We start from the raw sequence: 14,832 nt of genomic DNA, 5'->3' as shown, positions 1-14,832 counted from the left end.
CCAGAGCCAAGATATTGGGTGGGAAAAGGAAAATAAAGAGAAGAGCATGTGTGTACATCAGTTAGATCATCCTTCTCTGTGCCCCAAATGTTACTAAAAATAAACAAAAACATTTACTTAAAAACATACAAATTTACAAGGCCAGGCGATTTAGAATTCAAACTACTATTGTGTCCTAAGATCACCCAGGGTGTGATTTTCAGTACCAAATATACTACAGTGACTTGGCACAACAGGATTATTGGAGGATGGAAACTAAGGACTTGTTCACACTTACCCGGAAATTCGGCGGCAGTCGACGGGAGTTACGCAAACCATGCAGAGTAGTTTGCGTAACTCCCATCGACTGCTTCTGCTTGCTGTTCACATTCCCGTCGGCTCAGCGCTACGCTAGTTGAGGGGGTGAACTTATTCGGTCGACACCCTCATCGATTGAGCGGGTCTCACATGAAAGATCAATCTGGCGGCGGTGAATTTGCCGCCACCACTGTAAACATAGCCTCAGTGTTTACTTTGAAATCATCTGCTTGTATCAGTTTGACCACAACTTCATCAGCAACTAAATGTTTGACCACAATGTCATCAGCATAAATGTAAATGTGTGAAAGAAAACAATGTTTTTATTGTTTGATGAATACAATAAACCTAATTTTTTTATGTAAAATCTCTTAGCTTCAAATTTATTCAGAAATGAATCTAAATCTGTTGAGGAAAACAGGAAAGTGAAAATAAATAAAACATTTTAAACTACTTTTATATTTGCCCAATTGATTAGAAAAAGAGTTTTTACTTCTGCCTACAGTACAGTATCATAAGCAATGACTACATCATACATGGATGCATAATTTACATAAAATAAATGGAAGGACATAATTTCCTTATAAATATATAATGACTATACTCTATCATTGAGAATAGATGTCACTACTCAACTATATTACTACTAATAATACTAATAACTATTATACCACATTGTGTTTATACAGCACTTTTCATTCCAAAGAACTTCATAGTACTTTGGAAACTATAAAAAGTATATCAATTATATATAGTATATATAAATATCCAACACCCCCTTCCCCCCCACCACCCCACACACACACACACACACACACACACACACACACACACACACACACACACAGATCAGTATGAGACTGGAGGAAAAGTTAAAGACAAAGAGGGCAAGCAACACATCCTAAATCTTAAACACATATGACGAACACGAAACCCATGGCAACCTTTCAAGTGGAACACAGTGAACACTCTAGCAGCACATACCAACACTATAGTTTAAGAAAGGAAGTGAGGAATATCAGATTTAATTTAAAATGCATGGTGGAACTTAGTTATGCATAATATAGATATCCAAATTTAAGTTTACTCAGGGCACCAAAGCTAACAACACTAATGTTTGTGAAAAGTGCAATGGGATTTTAATGCCCAGAGCTATGTGGGGTCAGTTTTGTCTCACTTGAAAGGTAGCACATGAAGCAGCAGTATCCGCCAACATCATATAGAGCAATGGTTCAGTAAGGAATCAAAGAAGAATTCATCTGTTCACACACAGACTCTCTATATTTAAACTCAGACACACACTGAAATATATGCTTCATCCTTTTATAGAGGCGTGTCTCATCCTTACATATATTTTTTCACACACACCATGAAACAGTTTCAAACATGCATGTATGTACTCATTCAAGATACATGTAAAACCCACACATTCAGAGCCACACTCCAACTGACCTTCACAGACACACAACACACAATATTACAAGCTTAGTCACACCAAACAGTATGCACTCACTGAACGTCCATATGGGAGCATTAATACATGCTCGATATTTTCTCCACTTCCCTTTCTGTCTATTATTTTTACTCTCCTTTCAATAAAGGTGTTACACATAGGAGTGATGATAAGAGACTGAACTGTATTTCCTACCATGAGTTAAGGTTACAAAAAGCTACTGCCACTGTAACATGACAGACAGCAGTATCTGGCTTCAGTGGCCAATAACACATCTCTTTAAAATAAATCAAAATGCAAATAAAATATAATACCAAATAAAAACAGCCACAAATTAATAGAACTAACTACAAAAAACATGCACATACAGACTTCTAGGACAGAGGTCAAGGTAGATCCCCTGACAGATGAGAGGATTATTCTATCTTTAATTGCACATCTGTCAGCAACTACCATTCTCTGAACCTCAATGGCTTTCTAATCACATGACCATATACTACTAGTTTCTTCTGCAGTGGACCCATCGGCAGTTAATGTGGATCTGACAACTGCAGCCTATGTTTGTTTGTTGTCAGTGACTGGGTAAGCACATTTTACCTCTGTCTGCACAGGAACAGTCATTAGCATTCAGGATGTTCTCAATAAACAGAGCCACAATCTTCCTTGGTTTTGTTTAAATGTATTTTATGCCTCCGGTAGAACCAATTTCTAAGGGTGACTAGGACATATAACCTCACAGTGGATAGCAAAGCTATTAATTTGACAAGTTGCCAGCCAGTTTCATTTGGGGATCTCTTATCGCCATTGCGAGTGGAAGGGAATATCTGACATTCTTGTTGTAGTATTTTTCCTGTGCTAGCTTCTTGACATACAGCTCTATGTCTGGATTAACTGACGTTGATTCAAGATGCTTGTTTGATATTGGCTTTTGTCTTTCTGCATGTGAGTTCCTGAACTCATGATCATAATGAAGTATTGTGATGTGTGTTGGGACAACACTATGCATGTATATCATTAATGTGACAAGGATGGTTTTGGTTTTCTAAAATCAAGGTCTTGCTCTTAATATTGACTCTGCATATTAACACCTGGACATCGTGTGTTTGAACTGATTCATTAGAGAACTGGTGAAATGAGTCAGGTTTCAGTGTGGGCCACTGTTATTAACACAGGAAATTGTGATTCATGATATGCAGTGCAACAATTTTTTTTTTTTTTTAATTTAAATTTTTTTTTAAAAATGAAGTAAAAAATAAAATATTTAATTCAAATAGACCTCAGTAAATTCTTGGCTAGGACTATCAAGAATCTCACTCAGGTTGTTTCAATGGATCTTTTGCATCTTATTTCCTGTTTTTAATGCAGGTTTCACATTTGGATCTCTTCTTATCTTCCACGGGTGCATTCATGCCTTGCCAGAAAGGACACCTCTGGCCCTGGTCCCACATATCTCTGTGCCCACATGGACACTATGAATTATACTTAGCATTTCCAACCTTAGGCATAGTGACATTGTGACACAATGTCCTTTGTGGTGAATCACATCATGTGCAGCAATTTAAACTATAAAGTCCCAATACATTTGTATTTTTTTTAAGTAACTGGGCTTTTTCAAATGACCATGCAATATCCTGAATCCTTCTCTCAAACTATTGTAATGATGGGTTCATATTGTCATTTTTGTATCAGCTTGCGAAGTTTTGTTTGAGAGATGGGTGGCCATAATTATTGCAAACTCCTCTTAAAGTAGCTCCTTCTTTTCCCTCGTTTTGGGTGTTCCTGAAAACATGTCCAATGTAAGAAGCTCCTTGTTAAGCTTCTACATTTAATATGTATTTTTGCAATTCAATATCATTTCACATAGTCTCGGGATAGGGGAGTGGGAAAGACGGGTCCTTTGGACTCTGCTGTTAGTTCACCCATGGATTTTATCTTTATGCCATGGTATGCATTTTTTATTTGATGTACTTCAATTCTTAGACAATTTAACACCACTTTCAGTTGGGAAGCGTAGTATTTCATTAGCCTGTAAATATCCACTGTTCTTTGCTAGCTCAGTCTATTTTCTTGCAAGAAATTTCTTCTGGTTTTAACTTGGGTATCAGTTATGCCAGAAATAATTAGTCCATCAGTTAATTGTTCAAATTCAAGCAATTTAGCTTTAGTATGTAGGTATATAACAATGCTTGAGTGTTTCACCTGGCAGTTGACTTCTTGTAAAGAAAATGTGCCTTTCCCAAGTGACAGTCATATGTGCACAATATTCTTGAAATTTCTGAATGATTTTGTCTAGCATTTGCAGTCTTTTCATACTCTCACTGGAATGCATTATAGATCTCTAGTGCCTCTGGGCCCAACACATACATCAAGCAGGGAGGATTTCATCCTCTCCGATTTCTCTGTAGTACCAATCACTTTCAAGGGAATTTGGAAGCACTACGACCAACTCCACTAGCTCGCTGCCAGGTTTCCTTACAGAATGAGGGAGGCAGGTGGACTCATTTGCTACTTTGTTGCAAAGATTTTGTTTTCTTCTCACAACATATAATACAATGGCAACACACTGGAGTGCTGACTAGAGGCTGAACTGTTTACTGATTGCAGTCACTTGATATAGATCAGATTTATAAATTTTAGTTCCTCTTCACATAACAAGGGTCAGTATCCACTGATTCCAATGGCTATTGTTATACCTGTCACACATTTCAGTTTTTTTTCTTTCTGAATTTAAAAGAACATGAAAAAATTCTGTTCAAGAAGTTAAACATACAAAAAACAATGCATTTAGAGTTGGGGCTGAATACTCATTCTTAACATTTGCACATAATGCCGTCTTTAGCTACACGACTGCATGATATTTATCTAATAATACAATGTGAAATATATTTATAATAGTGATAGGGACAGATCATAAATCTTTTACTCACGCAAACCATCCCACTGATTTTAATATTGTAGGGCTGCTCGTATGAGTAACAGCTACTTCATAATTCAAGACTGTAGGACAGGGTCCTTAGACGCACATTTTGCATACATTTACTCCATGTGATGAAATTAAAACTAAGCTAAACAGGCAGCCAACATAAAAAAGGAAATGCTTAAATAAAGTAAAAATCTGTCAAATATAATTGATAATATACTCTCTTCAAGTACTGCTATAAGAAATAGTTTCAGAATAAACACAATAACAAAGAAAATCCTCAGAAATTCATGCTTGGATAAACTGTAGACCATGTCTGCTGTTTACCTATATGCAAAGTAACCAGATGCTACTGCTGCTCTCCAGGGCAGAAGCAATGTATATGTGTGATATCACACCACCAGTTAGCTACTCAGCGAACGCCATGTTGTGCACTAGTCCAGTTCCCTGGCACTCAGTGAAATTGTGAAATACTGTTTCTTACATTCCTATTCATCCGCATCCCCTCAAAGAGGATGAAGGAACAGGCTGTCTTGCAAGAGGTTCTGCAATGTTACCAGGGCCATGGGATGGAAAAGAAAAAGACAGGTGGCCTCACACTAGGCTACCAAATTAAAGAGGCATGAGAAAGCAGCTTTAGAAAGGCAGCAGCCTTGCTGTTTTGTTTATACATAACTTTCTCTTCTAGGAGACATTACCTGTGGAATCTCACTCTTAGCTACAGGAGTGAATAAGAATGACCACCACTGAGTTAGAGAGAAGTTATTCTACAGCTCTCTACTCTCTCTACCTCCTTCTAATGAGGAGAAACATACTAATTTGAATTTAACTTTGTAAAAAAAACCAACCTGTGTATTATACTGTATTGTATTATTCAAGAAATGTTATATATTTTGCATGGATTAAAAACTGTATCATATCATAATGCATGTGTGCAAAAGGACAGATATAAGAATGACTGTTCAACTTTAGTTCTATGGTTCCTGAATGTACGTGATTAGTTGCGTAACCCTCAGACTTCAGTGACATACTTTGTATGCAATATACAGTTTATATTGTTTTAAAAATGAATAATATGAATGCGTACATCTACTGTGCAACATATGAAGTGAAAAATCCCTAAAATTCACACACAGTTAACACACTTCAGTTTTTCATACACAGCAAGAGCACACTGAAAGAAATATTTAGTCACTGTCCTCTCCATTCTTTCATTCAGAAAACAAAAAATGTTCTGCCCTTAGTAATACTGTGGCATAAGAACGAAGTCATTTTGGTGTGTATAAACAGACATCAGCTAAAACACACACAGTTCTTTTTTTAGAGAGCTGTATATGAGGTCCTTCCATTAGTTCATACCAATTTTTTCCCACACTGTTCCTCTCCAATAAATTAATACTCTGTAGACATGCAAACATGCCATTCTTTAAAATCAGGGATTACAAGAATAAAACATGTTTGTACTTGATTATTCTAAATTACAATTTCACTTAAATTAGTACTGCTCTAAAAATGTTGATTTTTTGACAGCTTTAAAACTCCAGTAATCTCTATTAATTTTTAGAGAAAAAAATTCTTGAATAGGAAGCAGAGAAATATTGTTTCTTTTCTTTATTCTTCTGTCATGCTCAGGTTAAATTAAATAGGAAAGCAGCGTCTCCCAACATTTCTTTTCAAATATAACATTTTGCATCTTTTTCTGTGGTAATTGTTTTTTTTCCATTTATTTAATATTTCATCTACAAGAGTTAAAGCTCTTAATTGTCTCTGAATTATATCATTCAAAGATATGTAAGGAAATTAGTTTGCTTCTCTTTTAGCTGTTGACTTAAAAAAATGTCAACATTTTTAAGCTTTTGTTCTCCCCACTTAACGCAATTTTGTTTCTCTCTCTATCTCAGTTGCAAAAATAAAAAATGGTTATTTAGACTCTAACCTGAAATGCTACAACCTCTGGCCCGCCCTTCAGCCCTTCCATTGCAAAGGTCTCCAGGTGCAGTTTGGGTAGCTGCAGGGTGAAGTCATTCCTGGTTGCCGCAGTCCGTGACAGCGAGATCTGATCTCTGACCTAAAGGGAAAAAAACCCAGCATCAATGGTAATTCCCCTTCAGACACATTAACTGGGATGAACTGGGTCCCCTTGAGCCCACTGAGTGGACTTGCATTGATCGCTGGACCTGAAATCCATGAATAAATTTAGGACTAATTGATTTTTCGTTGCAAATAAATCTCTAATTCAGAGTGCTTGGAGAGAATGCTAAGAAGAAAAAGCATCCTCCTCTGGACTGAAATGAGAAGGGAAGAAGAGTCACTGAGGGCTTCACTGCAACTGGTGTACAAATTTTACAGATCCATCCCTCCTAAAACACCTAACACAAAAGAAAACAAATTATAGGCAGTAATTACATTTTCCATCCAACAATCATCAACTATTAATAAAGTACTATGCAACAGCACATAAGAACAGAGATAATAAATGAGTTTTGACTACTGTGTAGAGATCATATCCATACTATAGTGGGGTTCAATAGTACAAGTTCAAGTAAGCCCCAGAACAAAATTTAAAATCCTTCCTAAAACAAAAATAAAGATCTACCTGTAGCAGGATTTTGTTCTTCTGTTAATTGCACACCCTGTTAGATTTCTTATGGCAGACTCACAGAGAGGAACTAATACACATTAATATTAGCCAACTTAGCTGTACATCTTCTAAACAAGGAGCCCTGAAGAGGAAACCAGAAGTATTTGTACAAAGTCTAGATAATTTGATTTTTTAGGGATTCCAAAAGGTAAAAATTAAAAAACACCAAATACAATATAAATGTGAAAGAGTCCTACTTGTATCGACAAATGTAACCATATGCAGTTGGTATCACACTGCCACCTGCTGGCTAAGCAAGAAACTGCTTTTAATCCAGTATATTACATACATTTACATGCAATGAAAATGGTAAAAATGCCTAAGTAGAACTCTCAGCTATATAAATATGATTAATATTTTCCCCTTTAAATATCTAAACATCTTACTGTGTCACATTAAGATGAAATATTTTCATTATTAACTAAAAAACAGCTTTTCCCCACATACCAAAAGTATATTTTGTAGTATGTGTATATATTTGTGTATAATATATACTGTAATTGATGTATATTACACACACCCTACACATGTAAAAACTGTACAAACACAATTTTTCCATTTTTATTTTATACAAAAGGCAATTATTAATATGCCCTTTTCCTAATCTTACACTATTTTTGGATCCTACAAAATAAAATTCCAATAGTTAAATTGAATTGAATTATATTATATACTAATATGATATACATTATATCAGTTAAATAAGATGTTACCATTGTAATGATCATTATTCACTTTTATTGTCAATGCATAGTTTTAGAAGGGAATAAATAAAATGACAGAACATAACATTTACCAACACTACTTACAAGGATAAATTTGGGCAGCTTCTCTTTCTTAGAGTCTAACTACCTTTCTAAAATATCCCATCAATCCTAAATTAAAATGTATTGCAACTGATTTAAAATCCTAGATTTATTTTAATCCTATTTATTTTAGATGCAGTTGATTATTCTGATCAACGTACCCCAGGTAGCATCATATCATTTGAAATCTACTGTGATTAAACGTGTGTGTGTGTGTAAATGTGAGTGTGTGTGTGAGAGAGAGAGAGAGAAATTGTATAGATACAAATACGTTATTTTTAATTCTTTGCTATAGTCTATAGGGAGCCTTACATTTCCCAGGTTGACCTAAAGAATTCCTGTCAATACCTGTGGCTGCCAAACATATGCACTATAATGCAATTTTTATAACAGTGTAGGCCACACATTTTTTCACACACAGTGTACTAGGTACAGGATATACAGTCCTGTGGAACAAACATATTCTCCAGGGTCTTCTGTCAGAATGTGGAATGCTGTTCAGATGTTAACCTTGCTTAATATAACACAAACATGTTATTTTAAATATATATTTGATTTGAATTTTTATAGTTTATATATGTCAACTTTTCAGGCTCTTTTAGTTGCCCATATGCACAGAGATAAAAGAAAACATTAATGTGGATTAAGGTACTAAGAATTTATCAACATCAAACCACCAGTGTTTTGCCTTCTACCCTTCTGAACCATAGTCAATAGATCTAAATATTTTACTGCACCCTGGCCAATTCATTGTTTGATGTTTAAAAACTCACCCAGAATCAAAGAAAATTTATTAAATTTGAGCCCCCAAATGAGATACTATTAGCTTTGAAAGTCAAGTTTAACTGCGATATTGATGATTCTCTTTTTTCTGTGACAAAATTCACTAGGGAAATCCCTGATGTCAAAGTACAAAAGCAGATTGCTATACTGGGGGGCGGAGGGAGAGGGGGAAACAATGTATAAGCAATGTAGGTATAATGCACAGCATAGTACACATAGTGGAGATCCTTTTAACCCTATTAGTGTCAGGCGCTATGTTTCACTACTGGGGCCTGACACTCACTGGACAATAAAACAAAGGCATTTTTTTGAAATGTAGTAAATGTAAATCATTAACACCACAACATCAGAAAGGAATGTATTAGTTCCTTAAATGTCCGGTTTCTGATACTAAGATTCCCAATTGAAATATAGCATAATTTTTTAAACCTTTTAAATATAAAAAAGGATGTATCTTATTTTCCAATCAGTTTGGACACTTTGCTTAGATAATATATTTATGGCTTTTCTTTTGACAAATCAAGAGTCGTCTATATTGTATTTATGAAGGTTTAATTGAAATGGAAAAAACTGAAGTCTTTTATTTATTTACAGGCCCCATGCTGTGCAAACATCCTTATGCTGCTTCACCAATAAAGTCGGCACACTCTTTCAATTGACCACCCACTCAAGGTGTGACAAGTCATTATGATCCCAATTCTGTATAAAGATCCACACAGCAAGAATTTTATGCATTTATGTGGAATCCCTTTCAAGATTTTAAGTTGACTGACTTCCCTTTCAAGATTTTAAGTTGAAAGTAAAAACTGTTTTCTTCACCTTGAAGACTTTTTTGAGTGCTAGAATGATGGGTCTGTTTTGTATTGCTGGGAGAAGGTCAGTAGAATGTTTGCAAAGTGAAACTAAGTTAAGAAAAACAAAAGTTGTTGGATAAAGTGTTGCACTGATACAAAATTGTACAACACAATGAAGATATTTTTACTCCCTCAAATTGCAGCAGAGAAAAAGAGAACAGTATACAATTTATTCTTGTATAGTCTCTTTCATAGCAAAAGTATCACAAAACTCATCACAGTTGACTAGGATCTGTAAGTGAAAAAAACAAGTACAGAAGTTTTGCCTGCAAAAGAACTGTAGGACTAAGACCTTTAAAAACAAACAAACAAACAAACAAACAAAAAACGCCAAAATAGGTTTATTACAATTACTAAAAATATACAAAACTGCTTTCACCTTCTTATACAAGGAAAGGGGCATAGAGAGGGTGAAATTAAAAGAAAAAAAATACTCATATGCACCTATGCTAGATTGCAGCAGGAACTTTGGCTAGCTTTCTGGTTCTCACAAACCAGTGTCATAAGTGTGGATCCTGAAAAAACTTACAGACGTGCTTAACTTTATGTACTGTGAAGAGTTCCATTGGTACAGTGGGTAAGTTAAGTACATTTGTAGGTTTTGCAGAATCCGGGACTTTAAAAAAAAAAAATAGTGCCGGAAAATGAGCTAAAACTTAAGACGTACAGTTGCATGAAAACAACAGACCGTGAAAATATTTTGAAACAGTGCAATATAGGGATTTATTATGACAGTCTCATTAACTTTTTAATGAATTGGAAAAGTTGGAAAAACCTCACTATACCCACTCAATTTTAAATCAATAAAACATTGATGAATTCAGATCCAAGGTAATAACAGGAGCATAAATTGAAATTAAAAAGTTAGGTTAGGTGCCTAGATGAGAGAGAGTTCAATGCACCAATCTTTCATGTCTGGAAATAGAGGTAAACTTTTGTGCTGGTCACAAGTGGAAATAGTTTTGGCTACATCCTAGTTCCCATTTACCCACATCACAAACACCCTAATCTCCCTACCACATAATCTGATATAATTAGCTATACCTGCTCAAGAGTTGGACTACATACGGGGGTGTTTAAAGTCAAGGTTAAGCTGCACTTGCCTATCTATGGGCTTTGCACAGTGCCACTCAGTAAATATGGGTAAGTTAGAGATTTTAGTTCCTCAGTTTTGGCCTGATTTGTCAACACTTTCTTATAGGAGTAAGTGCTACTCAGTGTAAGACCTGCAGAACTGGTCTAAATTCACCTTCAATGTTTAAAAGTACCGCCAGTGTGCAGTAAAAATTTTTCTTCTCTATTTTGTTTTCAAATAATTGTATAGATCTTCATAGCATTTTGTACATAATGCCTACAAATCAATGGAAAGAAAACCATAATGGTATGGTCCACTATAAAGATCTTATCTGTGCGACTTTGAGATGGTCATGTTACTCAGAAGTTGGGAAACAATGAGAGACTTGTGCAAGTCATTCCAAATCAGTGCCAAGAAATTTTTTTTACATATCATCATATATTCTGTACATGACACGTAATTAACAAACATTTCTTGACTCTTTAAAATAGGAAGTGGCATTTAAAATAAAAAAAACACATCTCAGCCTTAACCACAGCATTCACAACCGTGTGATCAATTTAGCTGCATGGGGAATGCCCATATCTCCCGAAGTGCACCCTGAATGAGGTGCTCATTGTGTGGGACAAGCGCACTCACTTTACTCTGGATATTGTATTGCATATGGAGCCCTTGCCTAATTCATTGCATATGTTGCTTATAAATGACTTTAATGTGTATTTAGCATACGCACAGTACTAGAAGATTCTATGCATATATTTAAGGTTTAAAAATATATGTATTATTTGAGAACTAGCATGTGATCATGCAATTAAAGAGGATATTGTAATGTATATGGCTCAGTGGGCAGAGTTAAGATTATATGAACATTACCTTTGACATTCATAATAATTTGAGGAAAACAATATACTTTGGTCTTAATTTACCAAGAGGAAAGTGCACCTCAGAGGTGTTCACACTCAGGAGTATAATCTCTGTTAAAAGCTCTCCGCACAGAGACAAACAGAAGAGATTGTAAGAGAAGTTACCAGTTTATCAATTTGTGTTCGGTCATTTGTTTTGTTTAATGTTTTCTTTCCCTTTCTTTAAACAATAAACTAGCCTTGGTTGTTAATTGTGATTATTTTTGCTCAGTCTTGGTCATGGTGTCCCCTAATGTATGTAGCACCCCTGTGACTAAATAGTGGGAGCCACACCTCCAAGTTGGCAGTAAGAGAACAATTAGTAACAGCTGGCCTATCATTTCTTCTTTCTCCAAACTAAATACTTTTAGTAATTGTTACAACAAAATTACTTGACATCCAACAATTTAAAACTGCCCCTTTCAACCTCACAAGGGTCAGGCAAAGAATATACATATAATATGCCAGCACAGTAGGCTGAGCCCAATGTTGTAGAAGATATCTGGGATGCCCTACTACAGTAACCCCTATACCTAAAAGACATCTTCAGGGAAGACTCATAAGCAGGAATGCCCTCTTCTGACAGCCCTCAGAATGAACCTTGCACTTCAACCCTGAAGGCAATGTGAGATCGACTTTAAGCGGTTAATCTCATATTCAAGGGTGATTTGTGCCTTGAAGATGCCAGAACTGCAAGAGGTAAACTGCATAGAAGAGAATAAAAAGAACACCCACAGACACACAATTAATTAGGGCTGTTTGAATCTACACAGGTTGCAAATATGCTTTATGACACCTTTCCACACATCCCAGTTCTGATGCCTGCTGGGGGCCAAACCAGCTCCAGGCATAAATTAGAACAGATTAGATCTGCTCTAACTTGACCCCTTGGTTAGATACTTCCAAGAGGCTGCTCGGCTGGGCAAGCTCACCAGCAAGGCAAGCACTGTCCCTTCCATGCCCCAGCCTCCCCCTGGAGTGGGAAGCATAGAACTGGCTATGACAGGGGAAACCTCAGCAGTTCTAAGTCTCCTTTGTGTTGCTGTAGCTGCCAAAGGGGACCTGTGCTGAACTAAGGTTTTGGCCCTCAAGAAGTCTACAGACAGACTTCCAGACTCATTTTGATGCTATCTCCTCCTTGAATGCACAGTGACTGATTCTCCACATCTGAATGAGAACAGAAAGATTACTTGCAGCAGCTGTATTCCCCCTCTTCCTTTGATGCCATATAGCCTTCAGATCTTTCAAGCCCAGAGAGTCAGCAACACCCTTTTCCATTTGCTTCTTTAATGCAGATTTTAGATCAGATCTTCGGACAGATCTGAGCAACTTCCTCAACTCCTCTGTATGCAGAGGCTGATAAAGTAGCCGCTGGTGCTGAGGCAATCAGCTGAGACAGTCTATGACAGGCCTGCACTTCTTAAATCTTGAGCACTTTAAGTCCACCATCAGGGAACTGAAACAAAACTACAAGATAAATTACAGGTAGAGGGACCTAATCAGATTGGAACTGATAATGGGAATGGAGCCAGCCAAGCTACATAGTGGCTCAGAGCCTAATAAAATAAACAAACTACACTAAAATGCAAGAAATCCTAAGTAGATGAAATGGTGCCACACAATAGGGAGAAAGAGGAAGAGATTTCTGATATCACTGCTACAATTATTCGGGTATTTATTATCACAATGGTATATGAGCACACAGCTCCTTACATAACCACTCATCAAATGAAGGAGTATGCACACAACTCCAAGAGGGGCTGTTTTCTGGAGGTTTTTGAGTTGGCGTAAAGGATGCATGCCACATCCTCTGAAGTAGGGGCCACATTGACAATATGCAGAGGAGAATTATAGTAATTTAACATTTTAAAAGTTATCTTTGATATCTTTTAAAATAACACCATTATTTCCAAATTAACACCTGAAACAAATAATTAACAACTGAAAATTTGTTAAAAATCGCTGTGTATTATGCAGATTGAGGCTCTTTTTCATGTTATTGCCACATACAATCTACTCTTCCGAAACACGTATATATTCACAATACTATATTAAAGCAAATCTTGACACATTATTATTTAAACAACATGAATTGCTGGATAAACAGATGTGATGAGACATGATACATATAAAACTGATGTTTTTTGTTTTATTTAAAAAAGCTATAGGATTAATTGTCAGAATGGAGGAGTACAATCCTATGCTTAACCAGAATTATAGTGCAGGCTTCTGCACACTACCTGCAAAAAAATCCATGCTCAGTTGGATAAGATGCTAATTTGATCCAGACCCTCTTTAGCAAACACTAACCACTGTGCCAAAGCTATGCTGTAGTTGTAGGATGTGCAGTATAATATGTCCCCTATGAACAGATTTCAGTGACCTTGCGTTGGAAATGAACCCATGTCTAGAGAAAATAACGGCTAACATTTTAACTAATTTCACAGTCCTCCACACAGGCTATGTCCTTACTTAAGGCAAAAATCTTCAGACATCTAAAAGAATGAAGGCAGTCAAGTTCTGGAATTGGTTATTTAGATAAGTCTAAACTGAAAACAGTTAAGCACATGGATGTGACATTCTGCAATGTCTTATCTTTAGTTTGTCAAGGTTTTAAAATCCCTCTTGAGCTGGAGTACCATTTTTAGCTTGGCTAGGTCAGAATGACACTGAACAATATGAATGATGACACACTAGACAGCTATATGGACAGAGTTGTCATCAGTAAAGCAGCTGTGCTAACACCTGTATGTCCTGCACAACTGATCTTTAGGAACAAGGATCAAGAAAGACAGATTAGTAGGGGGAAAACACAAAAGCCATTTACAAAATTTTAAAATTAAGGGGGAGAGACAATTGTGAAGGGGAAATGTAAATGTGAAGGGGAAAGAGAAGAAAATATATTTCATATTTAATATTATCAGATACACATTGTAATAGCTTGTTTCTTATTATAATTCCTTACAAAAGCATTTGGAAGGTTTAAAATTTAATCTATTTCCTTTGGAATTTGTTTGTTTCACATGCACATGCACACTCATCTGCAATAGGTGTCAAATTAACATTACCGGAGACTGAAGTAAAGAACAGACACTGCACAC

General features: G+C 36.1%; 1 protein-coding gene across 3 annotated transcripts in view; it reads right to left on the bottom strand.

The window, feature by feature from the left end:
- Window positions 1-14,832, bottom strand: part of CCDC171 (coiled-coil domain containing 171) — a 189,762-nt gene that overhangs the window by 51,552 nt on the left and 123,378 nt on the right. For all 3 annotated transcript variants that reach the window (XM_067553117.1, XM_067553118.1, XM_067553119.1), the window contains one exon: window positions 6,607-6,738. In XM_067553117.1, coding sequence (XP_067409218.1) covers window positions 6,607-6,738 — 132 coding nt within the window. The remainder of the gene's footprint in view (window positions 1-6,606; window positions 6,739-14,832) is intronic.

The sequence above is a fragment of the Emydura macquarii genome, unplaced genomic scaffold (genome assembly GCF_026122565.2).
Source record: "Emydura macquarii macquarii isolate MOO-44397 ecotype Brisbane River unplaced genomic scaffold, CSIRO-AGI_Emac_v2 contig_1451, whole genome shotgun sequence".
Classification (NCBI taxonomy): Eukaryota; Metazoa; Chordata; order Testudines; family Chelidae; genus Emydura; species Emydura macquarii.
The sequence above is the reverse complement of the archived record's forward strand: the minus strand, read 5'-3'. Positions and strand labels throughout refer to the sequence as shown.